The 14084-nt window shown below is 36.6% G+C and overlaps 1 protein-coding gene across 17 annotated transcripts in view; it reads right to left on the reverse strand.

Annotated features, from left to right (window-relative positions):
- Nucleotides 1-14084, reverse strand: part of SYNE1 (spectrin repeat containing nuclear envelope protein 1) — a 298651-nt gene that overhangs the window by 116575 nt on the left and 167992 nt on the right. For all 17 annotated transcript variants that reach the window (XM_050314877.1, XM_050314878.1, XM_050314876.1 and 14 more), the window contains 11 exons: nt 12299-12564; nt 9348-11508; nt 8822-9159; nt 8024-8168; nt 6820-7038; nt 5649-5911; nt 3957-4122; nt 3225-3380; nt 2869-3021; nt 1824-2006; nt 185-322 (listed from right to left, as the gene is read on the reverse strand). In XM_050314877.1, coding sequence (XP_050170834.1) covers nt 185-322; nt 1824-2006; nt 2869-3021; nt 3225-3380; nt 3957-4122; nt 5649-5911; nt 6820-7038; nt 8024-8168; nt 8822-9159; nt 9348-11508; nt 12299-12564 — 4188 coding nt within the window. The remainder of the gene's footprint in view (nt 1-184; nt 323-1823; nt 2007-2868; nt 3022-3224; nt 3381-3956; nt 4123-5648; nt 5912-6819; nt 7039-8023; nt 8169-8821; nt 9160-9347; nt 11509-12298; nt 12565-14084) is intronic.

The raw sequence follows: 14084 nt of genomic DNA on the forward strand, positions 1-14084 counted from the left end.
CAATTGTCCAAAACCAATTATTATTTTTAAGGCGTGGGGAAACAGTCAAAGAAATATAGCACTTTATAATTTTTTTTCCTCAAGGAAAGGAGGCAAAAAAAGGTACAGGAGATAAAACTCTACTGCCTTGAAAATAACTTCTTTATATACTCCGCCTTTTAAATTTCATAGCTTATATAATTACCTGGTAGGCTTTACACTGGTCACGAAGCTGAGAGGAAGAATTCCATATTATACTACCATGGACTAGGATATTTGCTTTCTCAATCCATTTCGATATGAACTCCTGCATTTCATTGTATTCTTCCAAGTGCGAAGCAGCCTGAATATAAAAGAAAAGTTCTCTTAAGCCTAGCATGTAATTTTGTACAGTTCTTAGCAAAGGATAAAAATAGCTTTATTTCATTTACTGTCAGGATCATATAAACAACTTTTCCATACTGTTTTACATAATTTATTTACTTATGTATTTATGGAAAATATGTAAAATAGGTCTGCTTCCAGTAATAAGCATATCTATTTTGGGGAAAAAAGCACTATAAGAGTGTAGGTCACACTGGGAGAGTCCATTGATGCTCAAATATATCCCTAGAGGGTACACTCCCTGCGCATATTTCAGCCTCACATGCAAGTTTCAAACACCTTCTTGATCAGTTTGTGGCTCACTGTAAGCCTCCTCTATGTCATTTCTTATTTTAATTTGTCTCCCTCTGTTACCATCCTCCAAATCACCTTTTTTTACAATCTGATTTGTCCACTCAGTCTCTCATATTTCCAAATGAAATGTTGCACTATTTCAAAATACAGGAAAAAAGTTCTGTTTTGTGATTCAGTCAATTTCTACTTAGCAAAGTACTCATAAGTTCCCACTTTCTTCTCAGCAGGAATAATTTCATTGCTTTTCACGAATTTGTCCTTCATAAAGAATTGATCAAATCCTAGGTGACCAAACTGTATTTGCAAGCAGTTTGCCATACCTATCTTTTTTTTTGGTAAGTGGATTTCTTGGTGCAGAACAAAAAGGTCCTAATGGTAAATGCCTTCACAAAGTACCTCTGACTGAACTTCTACTTTGATAGTAACTTTCTATGTCTTCTTAAAAACAATTTTTCAGAGGAAACTGAAAAGAATATAATGAAGTAATCTTTCCCAAGCCTTAGAGAAGTGTCTGTGTGCAGAAGAGACAACTCTTAATTTATCAGGGTATTGATGGCGGAACCACAGAAAATCCATTTATTTGCTTTTAGCTAGACTTCTTCTGGGACAACAATAATTAAGAAAAAGAAAAAAGGAGAAGGAATTTCAGTGACTTTGAACCACAGAGGTTCATATACTTTTATGAATGCCAAAATGTTGCACAGATATTATGGATTATCAGGACTCTTGTATATAGGCTTTTCTATTGAATCTAGAAATTATATTCACCCTCTATATATTGATACCAGAGCAAAGAAATTTATTTTATTTTTCTTTTTAATGCTGCAAATATTGGTAACAGTGATTAAACAGATGCCCTGAAAAGCACAATGAGATACTATTTCCCAGCATGGTACTGTTTGTGAGGTCTATCATCTTTTTAGGCCACCAGAGGAACCAACCAGCAGATGATTCATGCAAGAGGATGTTAAAGTCACATCACAAAATTATTCTACCCTCCTGATCTGACCTGTCTGTATCTCTTTGAGATGTGATGCAAGCTCTGAATAATAATAGATAGATGTGCCAAGGAATGCCCCTTCTTGCTTAACTACAGGAAAATAAATGAGAAGTTTGCATGCTCTTCTGCTTCTGAAAAAAACAGTTGGAAGGAGGCGAGATCATACCTGACTGAGCTTGGCTGCTCTGTACTCAGCCTGCCGTATAGTCTGTTGGTGCAATGCAGTGAGTTTCCCTATCCTGTTAGCCAGCTGCTTAGCCAGTGGTGCATTCTGCTCTGCAAAGTCCTGGACGGATGCATCTAATTCCAACAGCTTTATATTGCAGCTGTCCAACTCTTCACCGAGGATCTAGACAGAAAAACAATAAAATCAGTGATCCAGGAAGTGTTAGCTTTCTGGTTGATTATTTCTAGTCAAACTTGTAACTTTTATACCCTGTCCAAAGTCTCCGTAGTTTGTTCCATTTTTAAGCAGGAAGGCAGAACAGCAGGATGTTTGGTCATCTCTTAAATATGTGCTGTTACTCTTTCTTCTCTGACTTCCTGGCTGAAATGGATAACCGTTTTCCCTACCATGGCCAAAGACTGAGTCACTTCAGTGTGATATTAACTGTTCTCAGGCATCTTTCTGTGTTTGTTTCTGAAAGGAACAGTCAGCACACATTGCCATGACAAGGATTTTTACTGATTGGAAAAGGGGTCTGCTTTGCTGATGTCTTAAAATATAAATTTGAAAACTCAGAAAAATGTAATTAATCATTAATGCATTATGAAAACTTTAATTTTCCTTTGAAATTTGCATTTTCATAGCTTGATCCTGATGCAGGAGTAAGTAAATCAAAAGTAAAGGTATACTGTAAAGAATGATCTTTCCAGTACAGACTGGGACAAGGAGCATTTTGGAGGACCCATGGGGTTTTCCAGATTGTAGTCATACTCATTATTTAAAAGGAACAATGAAATTTTGTCCATCTGACTTTTATGCTCAGCTACTTCCTCAAAATTATGTTACTCACTAAAGTCCCTGTATGAGCTAGTTTGCAAAGAACATAATTTTAAAAATCTCAGCCCTTATTTCTGTCCATTCTTCTGTTGAACTACATTAAAAAAATGTGTTCTGCAAGTCTTCAAAAACACCACTTTTGTATGAAGTGAGTGTCCCAATTCAGAAGAATTTATAGTGTAATCACATAAGCAAAGCCTTGTCTTACCTTTTGTTCAAGTTTAGCTTGTGCTATATCATTTGTTTTCTTTTTCAGTTTGGAAAGAATGGCATTTAGTTCATTTGCTATCCCCTGGATTTTCTGATCAAATTCTTGATTCAATGTTTTGATTTGTTGAGTTTCTCTTTCTTTAGTTTGAATCTGTCAACAACAAGAAAGAAATTTGGTAAACAGAAATCTCTCTACCTTAAAGGAAATTAACTTTCTTTTAACTTATTTTAATTTAAAGGATGAAGGTAATAAAACTATTCTATGTTGCCACAGTTCGGCCACACATGAATACCAAATTATAAAGCCTAACAAAGGGATATAGATCCATTATGCACTTATCTACTGTGCTGTACCTGATCCTGCACAGTTACAAGGGCCAGCCCAACTTCTGCTAAATGAAGAGAAAGTTCAGAAGGCAAGATGGTATAAAGCCCCAGGTACTTATTCTGTTGTTGTTCAGCCATTTTTTCAACAGCCTGGCGATGAGTAGTAACTTCACCAAGGAGAGACTAATGACAGAAAAAAAAATACTGTCAAGAACAATGGGAGAAACACATCTGTTTAAACTTCACAAATGCAGATATTACAAGCTAATTGTTTTCAAATTCGTAACTAGCTCAGGAAAAGAATTTTATCTTGGGATTCCCTGGATTTCCAGTTATGACTGTCTGTTCAGTTCTCTGTTCCTATGTGACCACATGTACATAGAAAACATCAAGTGAAATCAGTTTACTTTGCTGCTTCCCTCCCAAACCCAAATTGGTGAGATAGAAATGTCACATTCTGTCCATTCACATTCTATAGTTCCCTCACAGTTTAAAGGAGAGGAGAAACATTACTAATCAATATACTAGTACATAAAATTGCATATATGCAAATAGTTTAATATGTCCTAAATATATTTAAAATAAAATATTCCAGTCTATCATCTACTTCATGCTTTATGAATTTGTCTATTGGGTTACTCAAAAACTCATGAATATTATTTAATTTGAATTTGTGGTGGTTTTGAAACTATTAAAATTCACTAACAGATTACAATGAAGACAAATATTGCAATTTAGAAATTGAAAAATTTAATATACCTGCAACTCCTGAAGTTGAGTGTCCACTTCTACATCAGGGCTTAATAAATATTCTTTTGTTTCCTGAATCCAGGAGTTCACAACATTAATCTCTGCTTCAACCTCTTCACGCTCCTTCAGCTCCTGTTTTGCCATCTTCACACCTTTTTTAACTTTCTGTTGCATACTTCAGAAACAAAGAAATAATAACTATATATGAAGAATTAAGGAATGTCTAAAAATATTGCTTGTCAAAAAATGCTGAATAATAAAGATAATGATTGATGGCCTCACATCCAGTAAAATAAATTTAAATAAATAATTTAGTTTTATATTCATTCTTCAGTATTCTGTATTTGGACATCAAGCATGCAATTCTTTTGAAGAAATGCAAATGTTTACAATAAAGACCCCTACATGTGAGCTCATCACCACAGACTGCCCTTATTGTCAGTGGAGGAAACCAGGCATGAATGAGATCATGACCTCATGTAGGGCATGATTTCGGATAATTCATCATTCTTCTAAAACAAACTTCTAAAACAGGTCAGAAAAACTTAATTTTAGACTTGTCTATTTCTCTACATTAATTAGAAAGCAACATTTCATCAATTCTGATGTTGACATCTATAATGTAAAATAACGTGAGATAAATTTCACTCCTATTGATGGGATTTGCATTGGCAGAATACTTAGGGAAAGGTACAGATCAAACATCTGAACACCATTTCTGATCCAGGGACCTTTCTCCACACTTCCACTAAGAATTTCTGCACTTTCCTCAAGAACTTGGATGTCCTCTAAAAAATGATACCACTGTGACTACTGGAAAACTTGCAACTGTTAATGTATGTGACATGGATCTTACTTTGATATTCCCACATTTATGTTTGCTTAACCTTTCATAGTTGAACCCTGCCTTATTTACACAAGCAGATCATCACACACTCTATATTTTGGAGACCAATTCTGAGGGAATGGAATTACAAAAGTGCTTATATCTACAACTTTTCTACAGGGATCATTTATGCATGCACACAATGAACTTTGCACAGGCATAGTGCAGGGTTTGCATTTTTTTTTATTCTCTATCTCTCTTCCTCTTCCCACTGCAGAGATGCAGTTAATGTCATTGGGTAAATATGATGTAAATAGGTGTCCTGAAAACTTGGCATAAACTTCCTGGTTTCTACACGACAGGGAGACATTTTAGATTTTCGTAAACACTCGCATATACACAATGTGAAATGTTATGACACACTTTGTTTGCAACTCCTCTAAATTTCCCTGTAAATTTCATACAATACCTGCTTTTGCTATATGTGCTTCAAACAGGGGAAACAAAATGATAAACTAATCGAAACTTAGGATACACAAAGATAAATGGCTGCCATTAATGGTGAAAGGTAATGTAAATGTTTAAAGTCAGTTATAACTAATGCAGTTTATGCAGCTTTTACACAAGTTAGTAATATTGTGCAAGGCAAGAAGGAGATATTCTAAAATGTATATTCTTGATGATGGAAATAAAAAATAATGGCAAACACATACTTCAAAATTAATTAAAATAATTAAAAATTAAACTGATGTTTATTTAAAATATACCAATATTTAAGTAGGATAATTGTTAATTATATGAAATGATACATAAACTCTTATTAATGAATTGTAAGATACCACTTTTCTAGTGAATCTTTAAAAATATTGCCTTACTTGTGGCATCGATCTTGCATTGCTTTTATTTCTTGCATTACTGGTAGTTCCTCCTGAGATGCAGGCCTTATTTCCACATCCTGAAGCATGCTGACAGCATGCTGTTTGAGCAGGCCCAAAGATGACAGCTGGTGGTCCACCTCCAGAAGGAAACTGCTGTGGTAATCCAGGAGTTCCAAGAGCTCCGTCCTGGATGCCTTTTCCACTGAGCTCTCTGGTAAGCGACCTTGTAGCTGATCTATTGCTGTGGTGGCTTTCTGAATCTATGGAAAGAGATACAGTCTTGTCAATAATGAAGTTACAAAAGAAGCTAGTACAACTGACAGCAAAAGGTGCTCAACCCAGTGCTGTAAATTTAGATTCTGTAAAACTGTTGTGGTATTGGGTTTGTGCAGTACTCTATAGCAGATATAAATTTATGCTCTACTGTGGTAGATCCAGCTAGAGAGCCCTAACTATTCACAGTGGATTAAGACTTGCTAAGGTACTTTTTTTGTCCAGTGATGAGTGGCTACTTATATTTTTTAGCATTTATTATATTAATTGCTATAGGACCTGAATCTCTATCCCAGGGTACACTCATATTTGTCACAAGTCATACATTTAACACAACGATTGTCCCCATTCCTAGAGAACCTGCCATCTGGGCATAAATAATGGACCATGATGGATAAAAGGAGTCACGTAGAATATAAGGGAAAAAAAAAAGGGATGTGATCAATGAACAGTGACAGGCAACATCATCACTGCTTATGCTTAGAAACAACAACTTCATACTCTTCAGGAAAAAAAGAAAGAGATAAGAGAAAAAAGAGAGGAGAGGAGAAAGAGAGGAGAAAAAGAAGAAGATAGAAGAAAATAAAAAAGAGGTTGACATAATCTAGAATAGAACATCTGGGGAAGGGAAACACAGAGGAGAAGATTCTGAAGAACTACCAGAAACCAAAAAATCTCTGTATTTATTATAGATGTATGCATACAGAAGAAGAGTACAAACTTTGGAGGCAGTGATTCTAAACCTAGATCTTGCATAGCTGCATTTTTCTGACCTGAGGAAAACAAATCACTGTTATTCCTGATATCAGTTTTCTCTACCACAAGATTATTAATAAGGTAGTGTAATGATTGAAAACCTATGTACAAAGGAGGATTTACCAAGATTAGAATTTACCTTATCATTAAAGCCCTTCCACTCCTGAACTGCATCTTTCAAAATTTTTTCTTGTTCCTGGGCTACATTTCGGAGCCGTGTCCAGCGCTGCCAAACTGTTGTCATGGATCTACTTATAGACGCTTTACTGGCATCATTGCTAACTTTTTCCAGCTGTGAAGCCTTTTTTTCTAGAGCTGTGATGTTCTCATGGAAAGAATTCACCACGGACACAAGAGTCTGAAAAAGCAAAAATAACCACTGTTTTCCTTTTCTACAACACAAGTTATTACTATTCAACATGCAAGTAGATGAGCTACTTCCATCCACTGAAGACAAAGAGGAAGTACTCCATGCTGAGTGAGATGGCTAGGTCTCACTTTATTTTTAATATGCAATATATTAGCCACAGCTACTTGTCCAATATGCAATCCTCCAGAAGCAGCAGAAATCTGGTGTAAATCAGATTTTCTCTTTCCTGACAGACTCTCGAGGGGATGAAAATGAGCCTTCAGGGTCCTTATCATAGCAAAGACTATTAGACTCCAAAACTGAAAGAAGCCATTCAGGTGTTTAAGTGTACATTTATGTCATGTTTATTTTTAATGACATTTTATATTTCCAAGGATATGAGGATATTCTCATGAAGTTGGTAGACATGATATTACCCCTGGAGGAGATTCTTGATTTCACAAAGACACAGTTGGAGACCTGGCAGCATGTCTAACTGCCTATACTAGGGCAACTGATTAGTACTCTAAATACAAGAAGAGAAAATAATTCTTTTAAGTTACATTTCTTGCTTTTAGACTAAACAAGAGTTAGTATTAAACCCCAGCTCTTCCTGTTCTAGTAAAACTGTTCCATGTGATCCAAAGTAGATGAATATTTCTACTGATCTGAATTTCTTGTAAGGTACATAATTTTGGGGCTTACACATCCAAGGCTTTTAGGAACCTCCTACTCTTTTCAGTTCTCTAGAGTCACAGGCACATGGACAGACAGCAAGTTGAAAAGTGATTAAAAATATCTGTCTTGGTCACCCCAAAAATTAAATATGTGTTCTCCACTACACTAAGCACCTCCTGGTGTGTTATGACACAGTTAAGTGCCACAGGAAAAGATGCAAAAATTGAAATTCATGTTACCACAGGTAGGGACTTATGTAACATATACTTATTTTCATTTGAAAGACAAGGCTTTCATGCAATTATCAGTACCTTACCTTATGTGTAAGCAATTTCTCTTCTGCTTCAAGAGAAGAAGCAGCTTTAGCTACTGAGAATTCAGATAATTTTTTCTCAGCCTCATTCATCACTTCAATAACCTTCTGCCTTGCTGTCTGGTACTCCTGCCACTCAGAAGCACATCTGAAACAAATACAGTTCCAGAAAGAACAAATTAATGCAATATAAAAACATTTGAAAATGAGGAATATTGTTGCACCTAGTTTTCAATGTAACTGTTTAGTTTTGCTGTTACACAGTATTTTCCAAGAAAAATGAAAAGATTATTGGGAAAGACCATACATAGAAGCATATGCTCCTGATTTTCGGCTATGCCTTACAAAAACCAAAGCTGGGTATTTAATAATCCATTTTCTCAGTGACTGCCTACATTGTCTTTTAAACCTAACCAAGCTTGTGTAATCCAGAACATCGAGGAATAATAAGTAAAACAGTTATGCCTGTTGGAAAGGTACTTCCTTTCAGTTCAGAATGTCTGCTTCAATTTCATTTGTTTCTGCATAGGTCTTTTGTCAGCTGAAATATGGGACAATCACTCCCTACTCTTCTTGGTGCTATTCCAAACTAATATAATTATATCATAGCTTCCTCAAGATCACACAACTAGTTAGTTAGGGGTAGGGGAGAAAACAGAATCCAAGAACTCTGAATCCCAATATCCACTTCTCTCATAATTAACACAAGTATTTACAAAACTCAAATTAATGTTGTTATCTCTTTCTTCCATCACCAACAAGGTGATCTTAAAATGAAAGAAAAAACAAGAAAGAATATACCTTTGTAACTGCTCTTGCTGAGTTTTGGCTTCTTGCTTTGTCCCTTTGGCCTTTTCCTCCAATGCAGCTACATTATGTACCAGCTGTTCTCTTGCAGTGGCTTGTATAAAGGGTTCTATCTCAGACACAATGCCCTGTAACTCTTTCAAATGATTATTGAACTGATTTTCTGTGCTGAAAAACTCGATATGGTTCCTTAGATTCTCCTCAGAATTCTCAACATCTAAACCATTTCTTGCTAAATGTAGAAATTCCTGAGCATCTTCGAGCCAGTCATTTGCTATCTGTGTCACCTGGTAGTACCTCTGGCAGAGGCTGTATACTTTATTCAAGGTAGCCTGAAATAAAAGGGAAAATTATACAGAGGGTCACAAGTATAAAATCACAGCATCTTGTGTCATTAAAAAAAGAGAAACAACAAGATTATGAAAATCAATCTTTTCCCAATGACTGCAAACATCAACCCACAGAGCCATGTTTTTCAGCTTCGTGACTGAGAAACTAATTACTATTAGGATGCACTAACCTGTCTCACATGTATAGCTTCTTGAACTTCAGCATCTAGTTCCATCAGCTCAGCAAGAGTGTTTTCCAGGTCAGCAGGTATCAGCTCTTTTGCTTTCATATATCTCTCTTTCTCTTTATTGCTCAGTGCATTCATTATTCTCAGGCTTGACTGCACTTCTTCCTGATGTATCTGAACCTTTCGGATTTCTTCTTGGATGCTTTGCAGTTTGAGGTCCAAACTTAATGTTCCGTTAAGTTCTGTTTTCACCCATCTCAACCAGTCAAGTGAGCGGCAGATTTCTGTCTTGAAGTCTATGCTTTGCACAAGTCTGTTCTCACACTCAATTACAGTGTCAACAATGGCAGCATGCAAAGACTTCAGTTTCTCTTGCCAGGCCTGCACTTGGTGATTTGTTGTCTCATACACAGATGAGTCAAGCTGAGGAGAAAGGGCTTCCAGATGTTCAGTTATTCGCTTCAGAAGACTTCCTGAGTCTTGCAAGCTGCCCACCAGAGAATGGTATATTTTCAGCTTTTCTTCTATTGGGAGTGTTTCTTCATTTACCTTAATCTGCTCCTTTTTTACTGCCTCGAGCTGTGCCTCAAACTGCATACACATTTTCTCATGTTCCTGGCATGCTTCTATTGTATCTTCCAACAGGTTGATTTTCTGTTCTATTTGCCTTTTCAACTTGTGATATAGTGTGGCAAGTTTTAACATCTCATCTGGTTGCCATGGCTGGCCAGTGCTCCGAAAGGCCTCCTTCTTCTGGTTCAGTTCATCCACTGCTGCACCAAGGCTCACCACTTCACCTAAGAGATCTCTGTAGGACTGCTGGAGGGACACAGCTTCTTTAGCTAAAACAGCAGCTGGAGCTTTGTCCATGTTAACAAACTGATCTTCTAGCTCAGTCAGAGCTTTACTTGTCAACTCAATCAAAGAGGCGTACTCTTTTCTGGCATAAATTGCTTCCTGAACTTTATATAATTTTTCTTTTGCCAGAGCAGTGACAATATTGAATTGCTGAGGGAGACTGTTAAGTTTTTCATTCAGATAGGAATGATCCACTTCATTAAGTGATGGTAAGACTTCTTGGCCATCTCTTTGCAGTGCTAGTAGCAGGTTTTCATATTCTGGAGATTGCTCAAGAATCTGTTGATATTTTGCCAACTGGCTGTATAGCTCAGTGTCAGAATTCATTACATTGACTTCTGGGAATGTGACAATATCAGCTTTTTTTAGCCAATGGCATGCTTTATCTAAGTCTTCTTTGAAATATTTCCTGGAAACAATATTTTTCTCCAGTTCTAACAATCTCTGGTTACACTTTTGTAAAACAGTGTCATACACATTCTGTAGTTCTTGCAGTTTACCTAACACTTCACTCTTTTCTTGATTTGTTGCTTCTTTCATTAAATCCCTTCCTTGAGCCCACAACCCTGTGACTTCATTTTGATAGGCCTTCAGGTTAGCCTGGGTATTCTTACAAGTCCTGATCTGTTTATTCACATCTTCTGGCAACAGACAAATGTGTTCTGGAAACATTACCTTCTTCTCATGCTGGTGAATTTGGTTTGTAGCCTGAAAGACTGCCATGAGAAACTGGGTCTTTTCAGACAGTGCTTTATTCAAGTGTTTTCTCCTCTGGCCAACCAAATCGCTGAGACAAGCCACATGGTGCTGTGCATCAGAAACTGTTTTCTGCAGCTCTTGCCTTTCATTGAGCCCTAGGTTGGTCATCACCCTGTCAGCATCTTTCACAAGCATCTTCAGAACAAGCTGTTTGGCTTCAAGCTCACTGCAAATGGTAAGATGATCTATGAGAAGACTCTGAGCCAAATCTGGTGGAGGGCTCTGTTTAAGAGCCTCTGAGATACTAGGTTGCTGCTCCTCTGCCCATTCCATTAGTTCGTGAAATTTGGAATGCACCACATTGAGCTCTTCTAAAGTTGAAATAGAAACTTGAATTTTCCTTTTGACAAGGTCCTCCAGCTGAGTCCAGCGTTGCTCAAAGTGACTGAATTGCTCCTTTACTAATTCTTTGTCATCAAGATTCAGATGTTCTATCATCTTCTGTTTCTGATCTTTCAAATCTTCCAGAGCAAATCTCCTTTCCTGTAGTGCCATTGCCAATTTTTGCAAAGCTTCAAGATGCACATTTGTACTTTCAGCATCAGATCTATAATCAAAATGGACAGAACAGAAATTAATTATTAGATTCTATTTCAGGACAGACTTTTACGAGATGTCAGGATTAATTATAATCCCACTACATACTGAAATCAATATGATATAAAGACCTACAGTTTTCAGAATAACTTGAAGGTAACAGTCTTGAATATTAATTAAAAAGTTTAACAAATTTATTCCTTTCCTTTCATCTGCAATATGGTCATCAGGCTGAATATGGAAATTTATATGAATACTACAGAGTGTATTGGTTATACTGCCCATACAAACAACAAGTTTTGAGGTTGAAGTGAATCTTGTTCCATGATAGTGAGAGCAGCAGCAATAGACTCACGATTTTACATACAGCTGGTGTGATTACACAATACAAGGGAGCTGCAAGCACTTAGCAGTAGTAACTAAACTTTAATATAATAGTATATAATATATAATATATATAATAGATATAACAATATCACAATGAAAAACTCATGAAACACAGTAAAGAAAAATGAAAATGTTCAAATTAAATAGTCAACATTCTTGAAATATCAGGAAATGCTATACCCTGAGATAGGATCAATCACTACTTGCCATAAAGACAAACACTGAAGATTTGGCTTTTCAAACTCTCTTCATTTCAACAGAAGTAATTAATTGCCTCAAAATTATTAAGGGAGGAGTGCTTTGAATTACGCATGCAAAAAAGGATTTTTAGTGGCTCCAACTTAAAGACACTCTGTAAACAGTTCTTTCAACGTATATGCATGTTTGCTTTGTGCATGCTACTCCCTTTTTACCTAGCTAGGTTGTCCCATTCTTTTGTGAGCTTTTCCAAGAAAACTTCAACTACATTCATGCGATCATGGTAATCCCTTGTCCTCTGCAGATCCTCCTCCCTCTGCATGAGCAAACTGTGTGCTTGAAGGCAGAGATCCAGCCACTGGTTGCTCAGTTCTCCTATTTCCTTGTGTTCAGGTGATTCTTGTCCTTGGGTTAGCTTGTTCATCTTCTCAGTCACAGAGGTAAGAGCTGACTGCTTAGACTGCAACTTCTGACTGAATTCCTGAAATAGATATGAGTAAAAACCAGTACAATAACACATATTCGAAGTCAAATTTAAGTAAAAACTCTGAAATAAATAAATTGTGTAAGGACTAATTATCTGCCCTAGCAAATGTAAATTGGAAGAAGTGTCTTCTCCTCTCCTAACCCTCCCCCCTTCTCGTCAGGTGAACACAAGCTGGTAATAGATGTGAAAGCAAATCAGAGGAACTTCCAAGTGCCAGTGATAAACACAAATCATGTTAGAGTCACATTTTGTTGTCCAGGCTTCTAGACTAGCACAGCTCCCACCATATACTAAAACATGCGAGATCATCTGAGCCTTCCAAGAATAATTCATATTACCAGTGCTGCTTCTGTTTCTAGCTTATTTTTTTCCTTTTCCTTTTTCATTATAAACTAAAAATAAGAAGCAGAGTCCATGAGTCAGTGCACCTCCACATTCGTACTTTGTATTGCTCCTACTTCTGTAATAGCAACCATTATCAATGTCATTGAAACAAAGCCAGTGACTACCAAGGTATGACTGTTATTTTAGTTAGTAACTAATAACTAAAGGAGTTCATCTGCATACACATTTCTTACCAAATAAGAAGTCAGAGAGATCCGAAAAAGCAGAATATACAATATACTGACACATAAAACTAACCAAATATTTTTTCAGCCCTTACATGCTGTCTAAGGCAAATACAATCTTTTCCCAAACTCTAGTTCCAGTAACTGTAACTAAACAAGAGTTCCCAGCTCCAGCACTTTGTTGGGAAGATGTGTTTTCACCAAAGGCTGGCAGAATTTCTAAGCAGAGATGTTACAGCCCAGCTCACACTCCTCTTCATGACTGCTTCAAATGGAACTAGGCATCTTCCTTTACCAGGGCAAATATGCACACTGTGCCACATCTGACAATACAGCAGGTGTCACCCTTTCATTCTAATTCAAAGTTCCTGACTGAAATAGTGAAGAAATAGAGACTCCTTCTTCTTCCTGAACTCTAATGATAGGTAGTATAATAGCATTTAGTCCAGATTGCACTGAGGCATCTTCAAAGGCTATGACTTTGTTCAAACATGTGAGTACAACACACATGAAGAGGAAGTGCTGTTTATGTTTCACCTAATTCCTAGCTTATCAGAAAAAGAATAAAGCAATGTCTAGACCAAAAATGCAAAACCAAAGTATTTAATCGTTTAATAAAGAAATTATCTGCTTTCTTTTGTTACTTTAACGATGTTTATGATGTGTACAGAATGGTAATAAAAATTCTTTCTTCAGGAATGAATGAGTGAAGATTTGAAGGCATTTGTCTCATTACTTGAACTGGGTTTCTGTCATACCTATTCTCAGAGATCAGCAACATCAAATAGCTTCCTGGACTAATTCTGAAATACTCTTAACTATTTAGAAGTATAGAAATCAAAGAACTTAGCAAGCCCAATTTGCAGATTTTATCTTCAGATCCACTGCGACCAGCATTTAGTACTCTAAAAGGGAAGGCAAATAAGAACAGTAGTCTGAAAAATG

The sequence above is a fragment of the Myiozetetes cayanensis genome, unplaced genomic scaffold (genome assembly GCF_022539395.1).
Source record: "Myiozetetes cayanensis isolate MyiCay16 unplaced genomic scaffold, myiCay2020 scf2-11, whole genome shotgun sequence".
In the NCBI taxonomy this organism is placed as follows: Eukaryota; Metazoa; Chordata; class Aves; order Passeriformes; family Tyrannidae; genus Myiozetetes; species Myiozetetes cayanensis.